Source organism: Salmo salar, chromosome ssa19, assembly GCF_905237065.1.
Source record: "Salmo salar chromosome ssa19, Ssal_v3.1, whole genome shotgun sequence".
NCBI classification, from domain to species: Eukaryota; Metazoa; Chordata; class Actinopteri; order Salmoniformes; family Salmonidae; genus Salmo; species Salmo salar.
In genome coordinates this window covers 74,671,806-74,685,276 of record NC_059460.1, presented here as the reverse complement: position 1 = coordinate 74,685,276, position 13,471 = coordinate 74,671,806, and the positions used below count along the sequence as shown (strand labels likewise).

Here is a 13,471-nt window from a genome sequence, read left to right as displayed (position 1 = left end):
AACACAGCCATATACTGCAATGCTTAGAATAAACTGTGGCATACATAAGGATGGGAAAGGGCCAGGATACCCACTGTGACCAGTATGGTTTCACAGCTGTGTTATAGACTTGGTCACTGATAGGTGAATGTACTTGGTCTGTCTTTAGATGGTCGTTAATGTATTTGTTGTGACCATCCTTTTTGAGCTATGAATATGCTACTTGATTCTTTAAAATGTTTTATGTAGCTGACGATTGTTATTGGCAAGCTCAATGGCCATGTAGGTCAACTGTTATTCTTCAAGGTAACCAGGGTTGAATACTTGTAACTTTCCAAGGTACCAAGGTAACTTTCCTTAAGCGGTTGAAAGGCAATGAAGTGAGCTGAAACTGTATGTGTTTTTCATCACTGCAAAAGTTTGTATTTTTTTTACACTGCTTTTCACACTGAATGTATTTACTTTAACAACTAGCCTAAATATCTCTGCAGATTTAGCCTGCATTCCATGGTGGTTCCTTCAAGGGAGCATTCTAATGTCGATGTTTAGGTAATGATGCAGTTCTTTCTTCAAGTGGACAAGATATTGATCAAATGTAGCACATCCACAACTAACTAATCTCTCCACCAAATCTATAGATCAATCTACTCTCTCTAATTTAATCTTTGGCCTATTAGGACCAATTAGTTTATACAAGAAAGTATTTATTTAGCTGAAGGGATATGGTTCAACTTCCCTTGAACCCAAAGATATACAGTATTATTACTCTTAATATGAAACCTCTTGCAAGGCAACAGATACACTGATTGGTTTGGGATTTGAATGTCAATGCACTAAGCATGTACAAGAAGAATCCCTACAGACAATCACAACAGAATAACATTTCCATGCTCTATCCCAAGATATACACTGAGAGTACAAAATATTAAGGACACCTGCTCTTTCCAATGACATAGACTGACCAGGTAAATCCATGTGAAAGCTATGATCCCTTATTGATGTCACTTGTTAATTCCACTTCAATCAGTGTAGATGAGACAGGTTAAAGAAGGATTTTTAAGCATTGAGACATGGATTGTGTATGTGTGCCATTCAGAGGATGAATGGGAAAGAAAAAATATTGAAGTGCCTTTGAATAGCGTAAGTGCCAGGCTCACCGGTTTGTGTCAAGAACTGCAACGCTGCTGGGTTTTTCACACTCAACAGTTTCCCCATGTTACATTTACATAATTTAGCAGACGGTGTATCAAGAATGGTCCACCACCCAGAGGACATCCATCCAACTTGACACAACTGTGGGAAGCAGTGGAGTCAACATGGGCCAGCATCCCTGTGGAATGCTTTTGAGGCCTTGTATAGTCCATGCCCCGACTAATTTAGGCTGTTCTGAGGGAAAAAGCGGCAGGGTGCAACTCAATATTAGGAAGGTGTCCTTAATGTTTTGTACACTATTGTTGGATCTAAATATTGTTAATTGTTTTTTAATCTAATTCAACTCTTAAGACATTTAAGACATTTTAGGAAGTAGATGCTAATCTAATGTGTTCTTTTGGCAATTCTTATGTTGCTGAATGTAGCCTACTTTTAGAACCATGACTGACTAATAATTGTGTGCTGCTATCTTGTGGCAAATGCTGCACCTTGCTTGCACAGATTTTTCATTCCATGGCGACAGTTATAGAGTACGATCTACATACCGAAACCAACTTAATGTGATCAATGACTAACACAAAGACATATCAACATAAACAATAAATGAATATGAGAACGGACTCGTAGCAATAACACGTTTCTCTATCTGAAATCACTGCATGTCTCGCATCCTGTCGAAGGAAAGCGGTGTGAACTTGTACCCAGATCCTTTGTAGAACTTGTTTTGGAATTCAACCCTGTAAAAGACAAATGAGACAGAAAAACATAACCTTTGGAAATATCATTCAAGTGTAATTCACTTGTTAAATTCTTTACATCAGTGCTGCTTCAGTTGTGTCAATAAGCTCAAGGTCTGTACGTGGATGGAGTGCTGCAGAATCCAAAGGTCTATATCAGGTGTGTATGTATGAGTGTGCGCATTTGCGCTTGCGGATGCATGTGTGTTTGTGTCGCTTGTCCCTACCAGTGCAGCCGTAGGGCGTGGAGGAATGCAGAGAGACCCTCCATGACCAGGAGAATGGTGACTGTGAGGACAGCGAAGGCAGCAAAGGTCACTGCCAGCAGAACAGAACCCATCCCCGAGGTGACCCTCAGAGCCACCTGCAGAACCATCTTCCACAGCACCTCTGACAGCTCTACACAGACAACATACACAGGAACATAGAATACAGTTAAATGAATTTGAACATAACAGGTGACTGCAGGTAGCCTAGCAGTTCGGAGCGTTGGGCCAGTAACCGAAATCCCTGAACCGATTAGTTGAATAACCTGTTAATAACCTGTTAATGGCCCTTGAGCAGGTCACTTAAGAGCATCTGCTGAATGACTTAAGTAACTACTTATTATTTTTTTTAAATCTTTGAATGATTGCTATTGAAGTTTACTCTATATACCATCTTATGTCATCCTTTTCACTATGGGGATCAGAAAGTCGAAGGAGGTAAGGTCATAACCATAACAGCCACATGGATATAGCTTTTATTGTGTTGTGCAGAATAATACACTACCAGCATGAGCTAGACTGAGAGCCCACAGGCGGAGGTAGGAGGCTGTGTTGGAGATGCAGCCAAGGCAGTACTCAATGGTGTGGATGCCCTGGTACACGAAAATGTCAGCCATACTGACCTGCAATGAGAAAAAGGCTTTTCTCACACCAAAGAAAAGAAGTGAAAGACAAAACAGTAGAGATAAAAACCTGGTAAAAACAGTGTTCAGTTGAGGTAGGAAGCCCAAAAGTGCTGCTATGAAAACCACACCACAAATATGAGTACAAAAAAAAAGGTTTCTTGAAATTAGTTAAACAGCATATTAATTATAATTGTACATAATATAGTCAGTATACAAGAAACACCGTGTGTGTGTGTGTGCGAGAGAGAGAGAGAGAAAGAGTTAGGCTACATAGAGGGGATTATTTGGTAGTTTGGTTCATCAGGCTGACCCCCAGTCTTCGCTTGAAGTTATTGAGGGATGATGAGCTTTTGGCAATGTGAAGATAAGAATTCCAGAGTGTGGTACCTCTGTATCTGATATAATTGACTATGTGAGGTGCGGCAGTGGGGAGGGTGAAGGTTATTGCAGTGTCTTGTGTTATATAGATAATTTCAGAATGAATCTGGAAGAATCCATTGAAAGGTAAACTGTCTGGGAGGTATGAGTATTTCTAGATGAAAGTTAATAACTGGTGTACATTAATGTTATAAATAGACAAGATATTGAGTTTATTAAACAAAGGTGCAGATGGAGCCAGGTAATTAGAGGAGGTGGCTAGTTTAGCAAATGTATTTTGTATGATGAGTAATTTGTGTGGGTAGGAGGCATATGTACTGGCCTAATATTACAGGAAATGAGATATGGGTAAATGAAGGTGTAGTATAGAGTTAGGAAGTAAGCCTGATGAACCAAACCACTAATCTTTCTGATGATACCTACAGATTTCATCACTTTGCTGCAGACAAATTGAATATGATCTTTCCAGGATAACTTTTAATCAATTAGTACTCTGAGGAATCTAGTGGATGTGACTTGTTTCATTTCATTCCCACCAATTTAGATTCTGGCTCTTTTCTTTTTATTCTTTTTTTTTTACAATATTTCTTATTATTGCTATTTAATACAATAAAGTTGGATTTTTAATATTTAATGGCGTTTGCATAAACATAACTATGATAAATTACAGAACATATTTTCTGACCATGTATATTTATTTATAAACACTGTTGTTTTAGAAGTGGCTTACCTTCTCTTTCCTGTTATCTGAAGCCTCTTGGTTGGAGATCCCAAAAACCTGCATGGGAAGCTTGTTTGTTGAGGGCTTCTGTTGGAATCATTTTTATATTAACTTTCATTAAAATATGTATTTTAATGGCAGTTAAATAGGCAAGAAGTCTACTTACAGAGTACACATTGACATAAAAAAAACAGCCTTGTCAATCCAATACTTTTGATCACAAACGTCTACTTATAAAATGCATTACTCTAATCTAGTTGACTTACCAGCTTTGATTGCTTGTGTTTTCTATACAAGAGCAGGGGCTTGGCAAACAGTAGCCAAGGCACCATAAGCACAGCAACAACCACCAGAAATATTTGCACAGTTTTCTGTATAATAAAATGTAAACAAAAAAAATTGAAAATTACAGTTTTTGGTTAGAACTTAATGCATAGCGAGGTTTATGTTGTGTCTGGGCATCTATAATTGTTTGTGTCCAAATGCATACGTTAAGTTGAAATAATTTCTGTGGTTTCCTTGGATGAAAACATGATTACATTATGTCACTTAGCAGAGTATTCTATACAAAGGTCTTAAAGTACAGTGAGTGCATACATTTGAGTATGTATGTGTGTTCCAATCTGGGAAATGAACCGGCAAATTATATTTTAAGAACCCATGATATTTTAGGTTGAAGAAACCCATTGTACCTGTGTTCTGTAAAGCACAGTACCCTCAGAGCTGTAGTCAAAGAGTATCATGTTGATGAAGAGGAGCAGGATGCTAGGAGCAGATTCAGACTTCATCACTACACACCACTTGTAGAGGATGAGGAAGATCAGGTATCCAAACAGAGACAGCATGAAAATCACCTCTGGAATGAACTGCAACGCAACATCCTTTAAGTTTCTGAAGAATCTGCAATGAAACGATACAGTTGGAGGCAATCAGTTGGCACTACATTTTAAGTGACAGTGTATTGGTTTATCATAAACAGTGCTGTACACAGTGTTTTTGTAAGTACTGTAGTTATCCTGGCAAAAATACATGTACTTTTCTTTATTACCCTGTTACTCTTACATGTAATTATCACAGTGATATTCCTGACTCTGTGTTAGTATTAAGGGCTTGCCAGACAGGAAGCGGCGACAGAGTTTCCTATTCACTTTCAAAGGAGCTAGGCGGGTGGTGGAATTATATCCAGGAGTAGTCGGCGGCGCTCTGGAAAGCCACCTGACGGAGGCGGAGAAAATAGGAATCTGCTCTATTTTGGCAAACTTGGCTAGTTTCGCTTCCTGTCTGGAAAGCACTTTACTTACATGTAGTTCACCAGACTCAGAGTGACACCAAAGAGCATGTGGGCCACTCCCATGATAACAGACATCTTCATCTTGTAAGAGTTCAGGAACGACAGCTTATTTGATGCAATATTCCAAATCTGTATCAGACATCAGTTTGAAATATAAAAAGTTGGATCAGGTTACAATGTATATAAGATCATCTTTAATTAAAAAAGTTAAATAACTGCAACCCAGCTGGTTAATAACTTAATACTCAAGCATTTATAATACACAATAAGATAAAATGCAAGAAAGAAACAAACAAAACCCAGAATAAAATACACTGAAGGAAAGCCTACCTTACTGAGTAGCAGAGAAAAGCACTTTTCATGACATGATATGAACAGTAACATAATGACAATGAAAACAGTTCTTTTTTTTAACAACTGCAAATAGAGATAAATATATTTGACCCTTTGTTCTCAAATCTATGTGGGGTTAGATGGTTAGAAGAGTTTGCACACACTAACCGGGTCAACACCAAATGGGTAGGGATTGCCAGAGTAGACTCCAGATACCAGGGGGTCCAGATGAAGATGGCCAGAGTCATGCAACGTGTCATTACTGGGAAGAAAGAACAAAACAAACAATTTACATTCTTATTCCAACTCATTTGTTACAATACTATTACCACTTTAATAAAGGAGGAAACTCACGTCCACGGTCCGTGTGGATGGAACATGGGTCGAACACTCCATGAGGATCCAAAGACGTTGAAGGACTTGGAGAAGCAGTCGTTGTAGATGAGGCCAGTGTATATGGAGAAGAGGCCCATCAGGAATATAATGTAGCGTCCATCCACCAGCATGTCAATCAGCTGCAGGGATGAGTAACTAACGTTACAGTCAAAACAATGCACCGCATTGTCTTTCAATGTTAGTATAGTTGTAACACCTTAATCTTTCCCACTAACATTTTGTACAACATCCCTTTTACAGCTTCAAAAGTTGACTTTTCACTAGTGGCACTTAAACAACACAATTGACTTGACATATACTATTCATCCTCAGGGCTCAGACCATCCTCTGACAGAGTGCTTTTCATACCTCGTTCTTCAGCTTCCTGAAATGTTCTTGGTGTAGGATCAGCCATAGAGCGAGCAGAGTCATGACGAGACCATGACCGCAGTCTCCAAACATGACCGCAAACAGGAAGGGGAAGGTCACCATGGTGTATGGAGCTGAAAAGATATCACATTCGAACATGATTTCAATAGTTGTGATCTCTGCCAAAACGACTTTGGGGGGACTTCTCTTTTTCTTTACAATATTACCAACAGCTAAAAAAGGAAACAAACATAGGCTAATCAGATCTGGGTCAGTCACATTAGGTCATTAAGGGATCCTGAGTGGCGCAGCGGTCTAAGGCACTGCATTACAGTGCTAGAGGCATCACTACAGACTGGGTTCAATCCCGGGCTGTATCACAACTGGCTGTGATCGGGAGTCCCATAGGGCGGCGCACAATTGGCCCGGGTTAGTGGAGGGTTTGGCCTGGGTAGGCTGTCATTGTAAATAAGAATTTGTTCTTAACTGACTTGCCTAATTAAATAATAAAAAGTGAAATACTTCCAAATACACACGTAGGATCTTAATTTGAACCAGTTTGCTACAGCAGGAAAATAATCCTACAACAGGAAAGGTGGATTGTAATGAGTGAAAATGTTTGTAGAGGTAGATACATTTTTCATGAAGGAAAATCAAGTCTGAAATTTCTATGTGGAAATTACAAACTTCAGAAGCCTTTTTAAACCTCAAATACACTTCAAGTTTTACAGTTCCTGCATTGCGGGAATGTTCTCCTGCAACAGGGTGATGAAATGGAAGTCCCCAAAGTGCACACTCCAATGTAAATCAAGCGCACACAGGAGATAGTGGTGTTGTTACCTGGGTTTATTTCCTGATAGTTGCCGACCCCATAGGCATCAATGATGCTCTGGAAACCTGAGGTAAAGGAGTTAACCCTGTTGAATGTTGGGGGTGTCTGCTGGGTTTGGATTCTATTCACGACGGGGCTAAGACTGGAGCCGCTCTGCTCCTAATGTAAAACGAGCACCAACACATAGATACACACAGAAAGATAAACACACTCAGTTCATTTACAAAAATCTGTGTGTACACCCTGAATGCTTAGTAATTTAAGCAAGTTTGGGAGACTTACTGATCCATGTATCAGTGCAGTGTGCACAGAGTTTAAGTCAGACACAGGACACCAAATCTCAGCAACAATCAGCTTCTGTGTGATGTCTATGTTACACAGGTTCAATGTGTAATAAATGGCCTTCATCTTCTTTACTTTAGTGGTCCACTCCTGGAGGTTGGCTGCTGCTGCAGTCAGGGCAGTCGCACGGAACTCCTCTGTCCTCTTCAGGACCTGACAGAAGATTAATAACCAGAAAGAAAGAAAAGTGTTTTGTTTTCTTCCATCCCTCTAACCTCTTATTTTAAATCTTGTTCTACTTCCATCTGTGACATTACATTAGGAGTAATTAAAGCAGGATAGCAAAAGTCCTAACATATTACTGACATATAATGTACAGTTGAAGTCGGAAGTTTACATACACCTTGGCCAAATACATTTAAACTCAGTTTTTCACAATTCCTGACATTTAATCCTAGTAAAAATTCCCTGTCTTAGGTCAGTTAGGATCACCACTTTATTTTAAGAATGTGAAATGTCAGCATAATAGTAGAGAAAATGATTTATTTCAGCTTTATTTCTTCCATCACATTCCCAGTGGGTCGGAAGTTTACATACACTCAATTAGTACTTGGTAGCTTGGCCTTTAAATTGATTAACTTGGGTCAAACATTTCGGGTAGCCTTCCACAATAAATTGGGTGAATTTTGTCCCATTCCTAATGACAGAGCTGGTGTAACTGAGTCAAGTTTGTAGGCCTCCTTGCTCGCACACACTTTTTCAGTTCTGCCCACAAATTTTCCATAGGGTTGAGGTCAGGGCTTTGTGATGGCCACTCCAATACCATAACTTTATTGTCTCTAAGCCATTTTGGCACAACTTTGGAAGTATGCTTGGTGTTATTGTCCATTTGGAAGACCCATTTGCGACCAAGCTTTAACTTTCTGACTGATGTCTTGAGATGTTGCTTCAATATATCCACATAATTTTCCTGTCTCATGATGCCATCTATTTTGTGAAGTGCACCAGTCCCTCCTGCAGCAAGGCACCCCCACAACATGATGCTGCCACTCCCGTGCTTCACGGTTGGGATGGGGTTCTTCGGCTCGCAAGCCTCCCCCTTTTTCCTCCAAACATAATGATGGTCATTATGGCCAAACAGTTCTATTTTTGTTTCATCAGTCCAGTAGACATTTCTCCAAAAAGTACGATCTTTGTCCCAATGTGCAGTTGCAAACCGTAGTCTGGCTTTTTTATGGCGGTTTTGGAGCAGTGGCTTCTTTCTTGCTGAGCGGCCTTTCAGGTTATGTTGATATAGGGCTCGTTTTACTGTGGATATAGATACTTTTGTACCTGTTTCTTCCAGCATCTTCACAAGGTCCTTTGCTGTTGTTCTAGGATTGATTTGCACTTTTCGCACCAAAGTACGTTAATCTCTAGGAGACAGAACGTATGACGGCTGCGTGGTCCCATGATGTTTATACTTGCGTACTATTGTTTGTACAGATGAACATGGTACATTCAGGCATTTGGAAATTGCTCCCAAGGATGAACCAGACTTGTGGGGGTCTACAATATTTGGTTGATTTCTTTTGATTTTCCCATGATGTCAAGCAAAGAGACACTGAGTTTGAAGGTAGGCCTTGAAATACATCCACAGGTACACCTCCAACTGACTCAAATTATATAAATTAGCCTATCAGAATCTTCTAAAGCCATGACATCATTTTCTGGAATTTTCCAAGCAGTTCAAAGGCACAGCCAACTTAGTTTATGTAAACTCCTGACCTACTGGAATTGTGATACAGTGAATTATAAGTGAAATAATCGGCCTGTAAACAATTGTTGGAAAAATTATTTGTGTCATGCACAAAGTAGATGTCCTAACCGACTTGCCAAAACTATAGTTTGTTAACAAGAAACTTGTGGAGTGGTTGAAAAACGAGTTTTAATGACTCCAACCTAAGTGATGTAAACTTCCGACTTCAACTGTATGTATTAGCATGCGTACCTTTATTTAACTAGGCAAGTCAGTTAAGAACAAATTTTTTATTTACAATGATGGCCTACCCCGGCCAAACCCTAACCCGGACGACGCTGGGCCAATTGTGTGCTGCCCTATGGGACTCCCAATAACGGCCGGTTGTGATACAGCCTGGAATTGAACCAGGGTCTGTAGTGATGCCTCGAGCACTGAGATGCAGTGCCTTAGACCGCTGTGCCGCTCGGGAGCAGCTTCATTGTCAAAGGGCTCTATAATTAACTTTTACCAATCGAAGGTCTTCAATGCGTGTGTTGGCGTTTGTTCTCATTTCCTTTCTTGCGTACGCGTTGTTGGGACATGGATACATGCTGGCATGAAACCTGAAGTGGAACATAATATTAATATTTTTTGCAAATTTACTTATTTTCAAGGCTTTTGACATACTCAAGGGATCTTTTCACTCACCCATCACATAGCTTTCTGATCTTTCCTCTGATCTGGTCTCCTTGGACAAATACTACAAACACATCCTTCTTCACTGGATCCTCCTGTGAGCATAAAACAATGTTTGTTTCTGCAATTATAAGCTAATGAACAACCGTTTTGTTTAATGGTTGTTTGCCTTTAAATAGAGGAGATCCTTATGTTTGAACATGTGCTTAATAGTGAACCATTTCCTTACAGCCATGTTCTCCTCCTCATGGGGCTTGATTTCAGCATGGCGGAGAACAAAGTTTCCATGAAACAGTCGCCACAGGATCTTTTCGAAGGCAGGGAAACGTTCGTGCTTGATGACTCCTGCAACAAACCTGCCATGGGGATAGAAGAGGAAGGCATCAAATACTTGGTTATCTGATGTCTCTATAACCTGATAGCAACCTGAAAATGGTGGTGGCCCCTACTTTAAACCAATTCCAGTGTTTTTTTTATGGTTTGCCTGACTAGTAACATTAGGCTAATAATTCACCCAAGTTTCAGGGGTCCGTTGGTGCTGGTGTAACTGGTGCGTCGACTTGTCACCCTGGAAGAGTACACCGAGTCTTCAGAAGGAAGCTCAGAGATGGAAAGCTGGGACTCAGCCTATAGGCACAACATGAGAAGAAACAGGACTGTTTATGCTATCATTCTTTATGACATTCTTCTTTCCATCCCAGTATTTGTTAGGATGGACACAAGTCAAATGCAGTCAGTCATTTACCTCCTCAAAAAAGTCATCAGTCATCTGCAGGAGGTGGTTGATCTCCATTAGTTGAGTGAAGTTCTGCCTGAGTGTGTCTCGGTTTGAGTTGATCTCCTTCAGCTCCTGCTCCAGTTTATCAAAGCTAGACTGTAACATACATGGAGAAAAGGGGATCCCAAAATGAGTTTATTGTATTAAACAGTAGTCATTGGACTAACTTGGTATAAACAAGTTACATTAACATCAAACACATTTTTACGAAAACCAATAACTAGCCTACTGGGTTTGCTGCACTCATTATGTCTAGGGGTCTTAGGCCTTGCTACATGGTCTGTAACCTGATTTGATGTGTGCATAAATGTGAGACATAAGCATATGCGACCAGGTGTTCAGTGCTTGTGCCCAGAAGACAGTCACCTTACCTCAGGTCCAGGGCCAGCTCAGCCATGACACCCATCATCCGCCAGTCCAAGCAGATTAGTATTCGTTCAAAGTGGTGACCCAAAGTAAATATATACAACAACAAAAAACTACAAAGAGGCATGCCTAAACTAAAGAGGTTAACCAACACAAAACAACTCCAAACAAGCCGAGAGGCCTCTCGTCACACATTGCCAATCAATTCTGATTGGCACCACTTGTAGTGCTTATCAAGGCTTCATGGTAGAGCACAGACCATGACCTGGTTGCTGCTGCCACCTGGGGATGGAGTGTGGAGGTGCATCCTGGTAGTGTGTTTGTCTATGTCCCAACACTAACCTTCCACCCATATCATAACACGAATCAAGCTAGACTTTAACATACATGGAGAAAGGGGGATTGCAAAATGAGTTTATTGTATTAAGTGGTTGTCATTGGCCTAACTTGGTATTAACAAGTTACATCAAACTAATGATGACACGGCTGGGAAAGAAGCCGACCAACTATGAGAGCAAGCATCTTACCTCTAAATCCAGAACATCTCGTGGAAGAGGTATTGTCTCACTGGTAAAGCCTGCTGGGATGGGGATGTTTGATTTGACAACCTCATTTTCCAAGAACCCTAGTAGAAATGAGCCCAATGTTTAGAGAGGGGATTTTCTAGGTATTTATTTAGAAGGGGCATTTGTCCAGACTCCTATTTAAATCTACCTTTAAAAAGCACATACTTACGAAGAATTCTCTCCATCTCCTCACATTTCTTCACCTCCTTCACAAATCTGCGCTGAAAGGCGACTGTTCCAGGATTTAGCTAAAACATATGAAAATACTTCAATTGGTTGACGTGTTAGGTGTTAGTAGCCTCGGTTGCAGTTCAAATAATGATTTCAGTGTAAACTATTTTCTCATATTCTGTGTGAAGTGTTTACTTTCAATAGAAAACAAAAACTCACACTGAACTAAGTACTGTAACCAAACTGAATTGCTCTGGGTTGAAGTTCTCATGTACAGATCTAAACTCAGCTTCCCCTCCCACCACATAAATGATCAATCGCGTTCTAATACGATCAGTTATGTAATTGCTTTATAGTAAGTATGCGTAAAAGTAACCGTTTGTTTTTGCATGGTGAATGTGTAATTGTTGGTTTGTGCACAAACATAATGAAATCTTTTTGGGAAGGATTTTTTCAGGCAAAATCGATTAACCTTAATGTGAGAGGGGAATCAATAGACCTACACATGTATGACACAGTATCTCCACGGTTCACATGTTATTTGTCATTAGAACGCACAACAATTTGGATAGGTTCAAATTTTCCTTTAATGACTCTATATTATTTCAACTTACAGTGTTAATGACTCTATATTATTTCAACTTACAGCAATGTGTCAATATTAATCCAGTGTACATGGTGGAATCAATATGTATTAGACTGGCATGCAGTTAAATGGATTTGACCTTTATACCATTGGCCATACCGTGCTCGGTTTAATATGGGCTATTTTAACTACAAAGGTCTGTTTTTTTTTTATTTTGTTAACTTCTACTAATACCCAATACTTGAAAAATATTGAAAAAGTCATACTATAAAAGGGTTAGACGAGTAGCCTCAAATGTAAAGAACTTTCCGTTAATATAGTTTAGTTACTATAGTATGTACCACATTTCCATAAGTTTCACTGGAAATGTGATTGTTTTTACTCACATCTTTAAATTGCACAAGTCCTAGATGCCCAAGCTCATTGATGCAGTTGTGAGCTGACTCCGTTTGGAAAAACAGCTGGACAAGACACATCTCTTCACTCCGAAAAAAGGAATCCATATTTTAGTCAAACCTGTCCTGATTTGCCTTAGGTAATCCTATAACAAAACCATGTGTTGTGCTCTTGGAATAACAACATTCACAGCAAGCACCTCACATTTCTGATACAGGCTAGACTACCCTTCAATGTGTCTTTTGAAGGGCAGCCCAAACATGAAATGGGAAGAGTGGTTGTGTCATCAGGATCAATAATGACACTGCTGCTGTGGTACTCACCAACACCACATGATATACTGAGCCTGTGCCGTATAAGGGCTGAGTGAGCCAGAGAGATTAGCCATTTAATAAGCCATTGAATAAGTAAGCCATGTTATAAACCATGTTATAAGCCATGTTATAAACCATGTTATAAACCATGTTATAAGCCATGTTATAAACCATGTTATAAACCATGTTATGAACCATGTTATAAACCATGTTATGAACCATGATCTAAACCATGATGCAAGCCTCTAGTGAGGCTACTCTTGAGACAAACTGCTACTGAAAGACAGTGTCATAATAATCAGTGTTTTTAAAATAAAGACAGTGTCATAATAATCAGTGTTTTAAATATAAAGACAGTGTCATAATAATCAGTGTTAAGAATGTAAAGCTTTTTAGAAATTGTATAATTGTGAATCTGGGATATAATTTGTTAAGAATAACATGACTTCGAAATAATCAATTGAACATGGATTGGTAAAATGTATATCTGTATTCTCCATCTGCCAGATTTAGGCTACCCCTTATTTTCTGATCTGT

The 13,471-nt window shown here is 39.6% G+C and overlaps 1 protein-coding gene across 1 annotated transcript; it reads right to left on the bottom strand.

Moving 5' to 3' along the window:
* Positions 1-1,364: 1,364 nt before the first annotated feature.
* On the bottom strand, positions 1,365-12,849 carry si:ch73-173p19.2 (V-type proton ATPase 116 kDa subunit a1). The gene is made up of 20 exons (XM_014159682.2): positions 12,611-12,849; positions 11,637-11,715; positions 11,429-11,526; positions 10,503-10,631; positions 10,272-10,384; positions 9,987-10,113; positions 9,770-9,852; positions 9,591-9,684; positions 7,342-7,554; positions 7,068-7,218; positions 6,228-6,361; positions 5,838-5,998; positions 5,652-5,745; positions 5,161-5,279; positions 4,552-4,759; positions 4,126-4,230; positions 3,869-3,946; positions 2,640-2,757; positions 2,096-2,267; positions 1,365-1,868 (listed from the first exon to the last, which is right to left on the bottom strand). Exons 1-20 carry the CDS (start codon positions 12,725-12,727, stop codon positions 1,784-1,786), a joined length of 2,478 nt encoding a protein of 825 aa, XP_014015157.1. The 5' UTR covers positions 12,728-12,849; the 3' UTR covers positions 1,365-1,783.
* Positions 12,850-13,471: the final 622 nt, after the last annotated feature.

What these genes read in the sequence shown, in the direction of transcription:
- si:ch73-173p19.2 (XM_014159682.2), bottom strand. Translation starts at nt 12,727, where the DNA reads ATGGATTCCTTTTTTCGGAGTGAAGAGATGTGTCTTGTCCAGCTGTTT. An exon ending in AACGGACCCCTGAAACTTGG is followed by an intron (nt 10,114 to 10,271) that starts GTGAATTATTAG and finishes TCCCCATGGCAG; the next exon opens with GTTTGTTGCAGGAGTCATCA. An exon ending in ACCCATTTGGTGTTGACCCG is followed by an intron (nt 5,280 to 5,651) that starts GTTAGTGTGTGC and finishes TGTCTGATACAG; the next exon opens with ATTTGGAATATTGCATCAAA.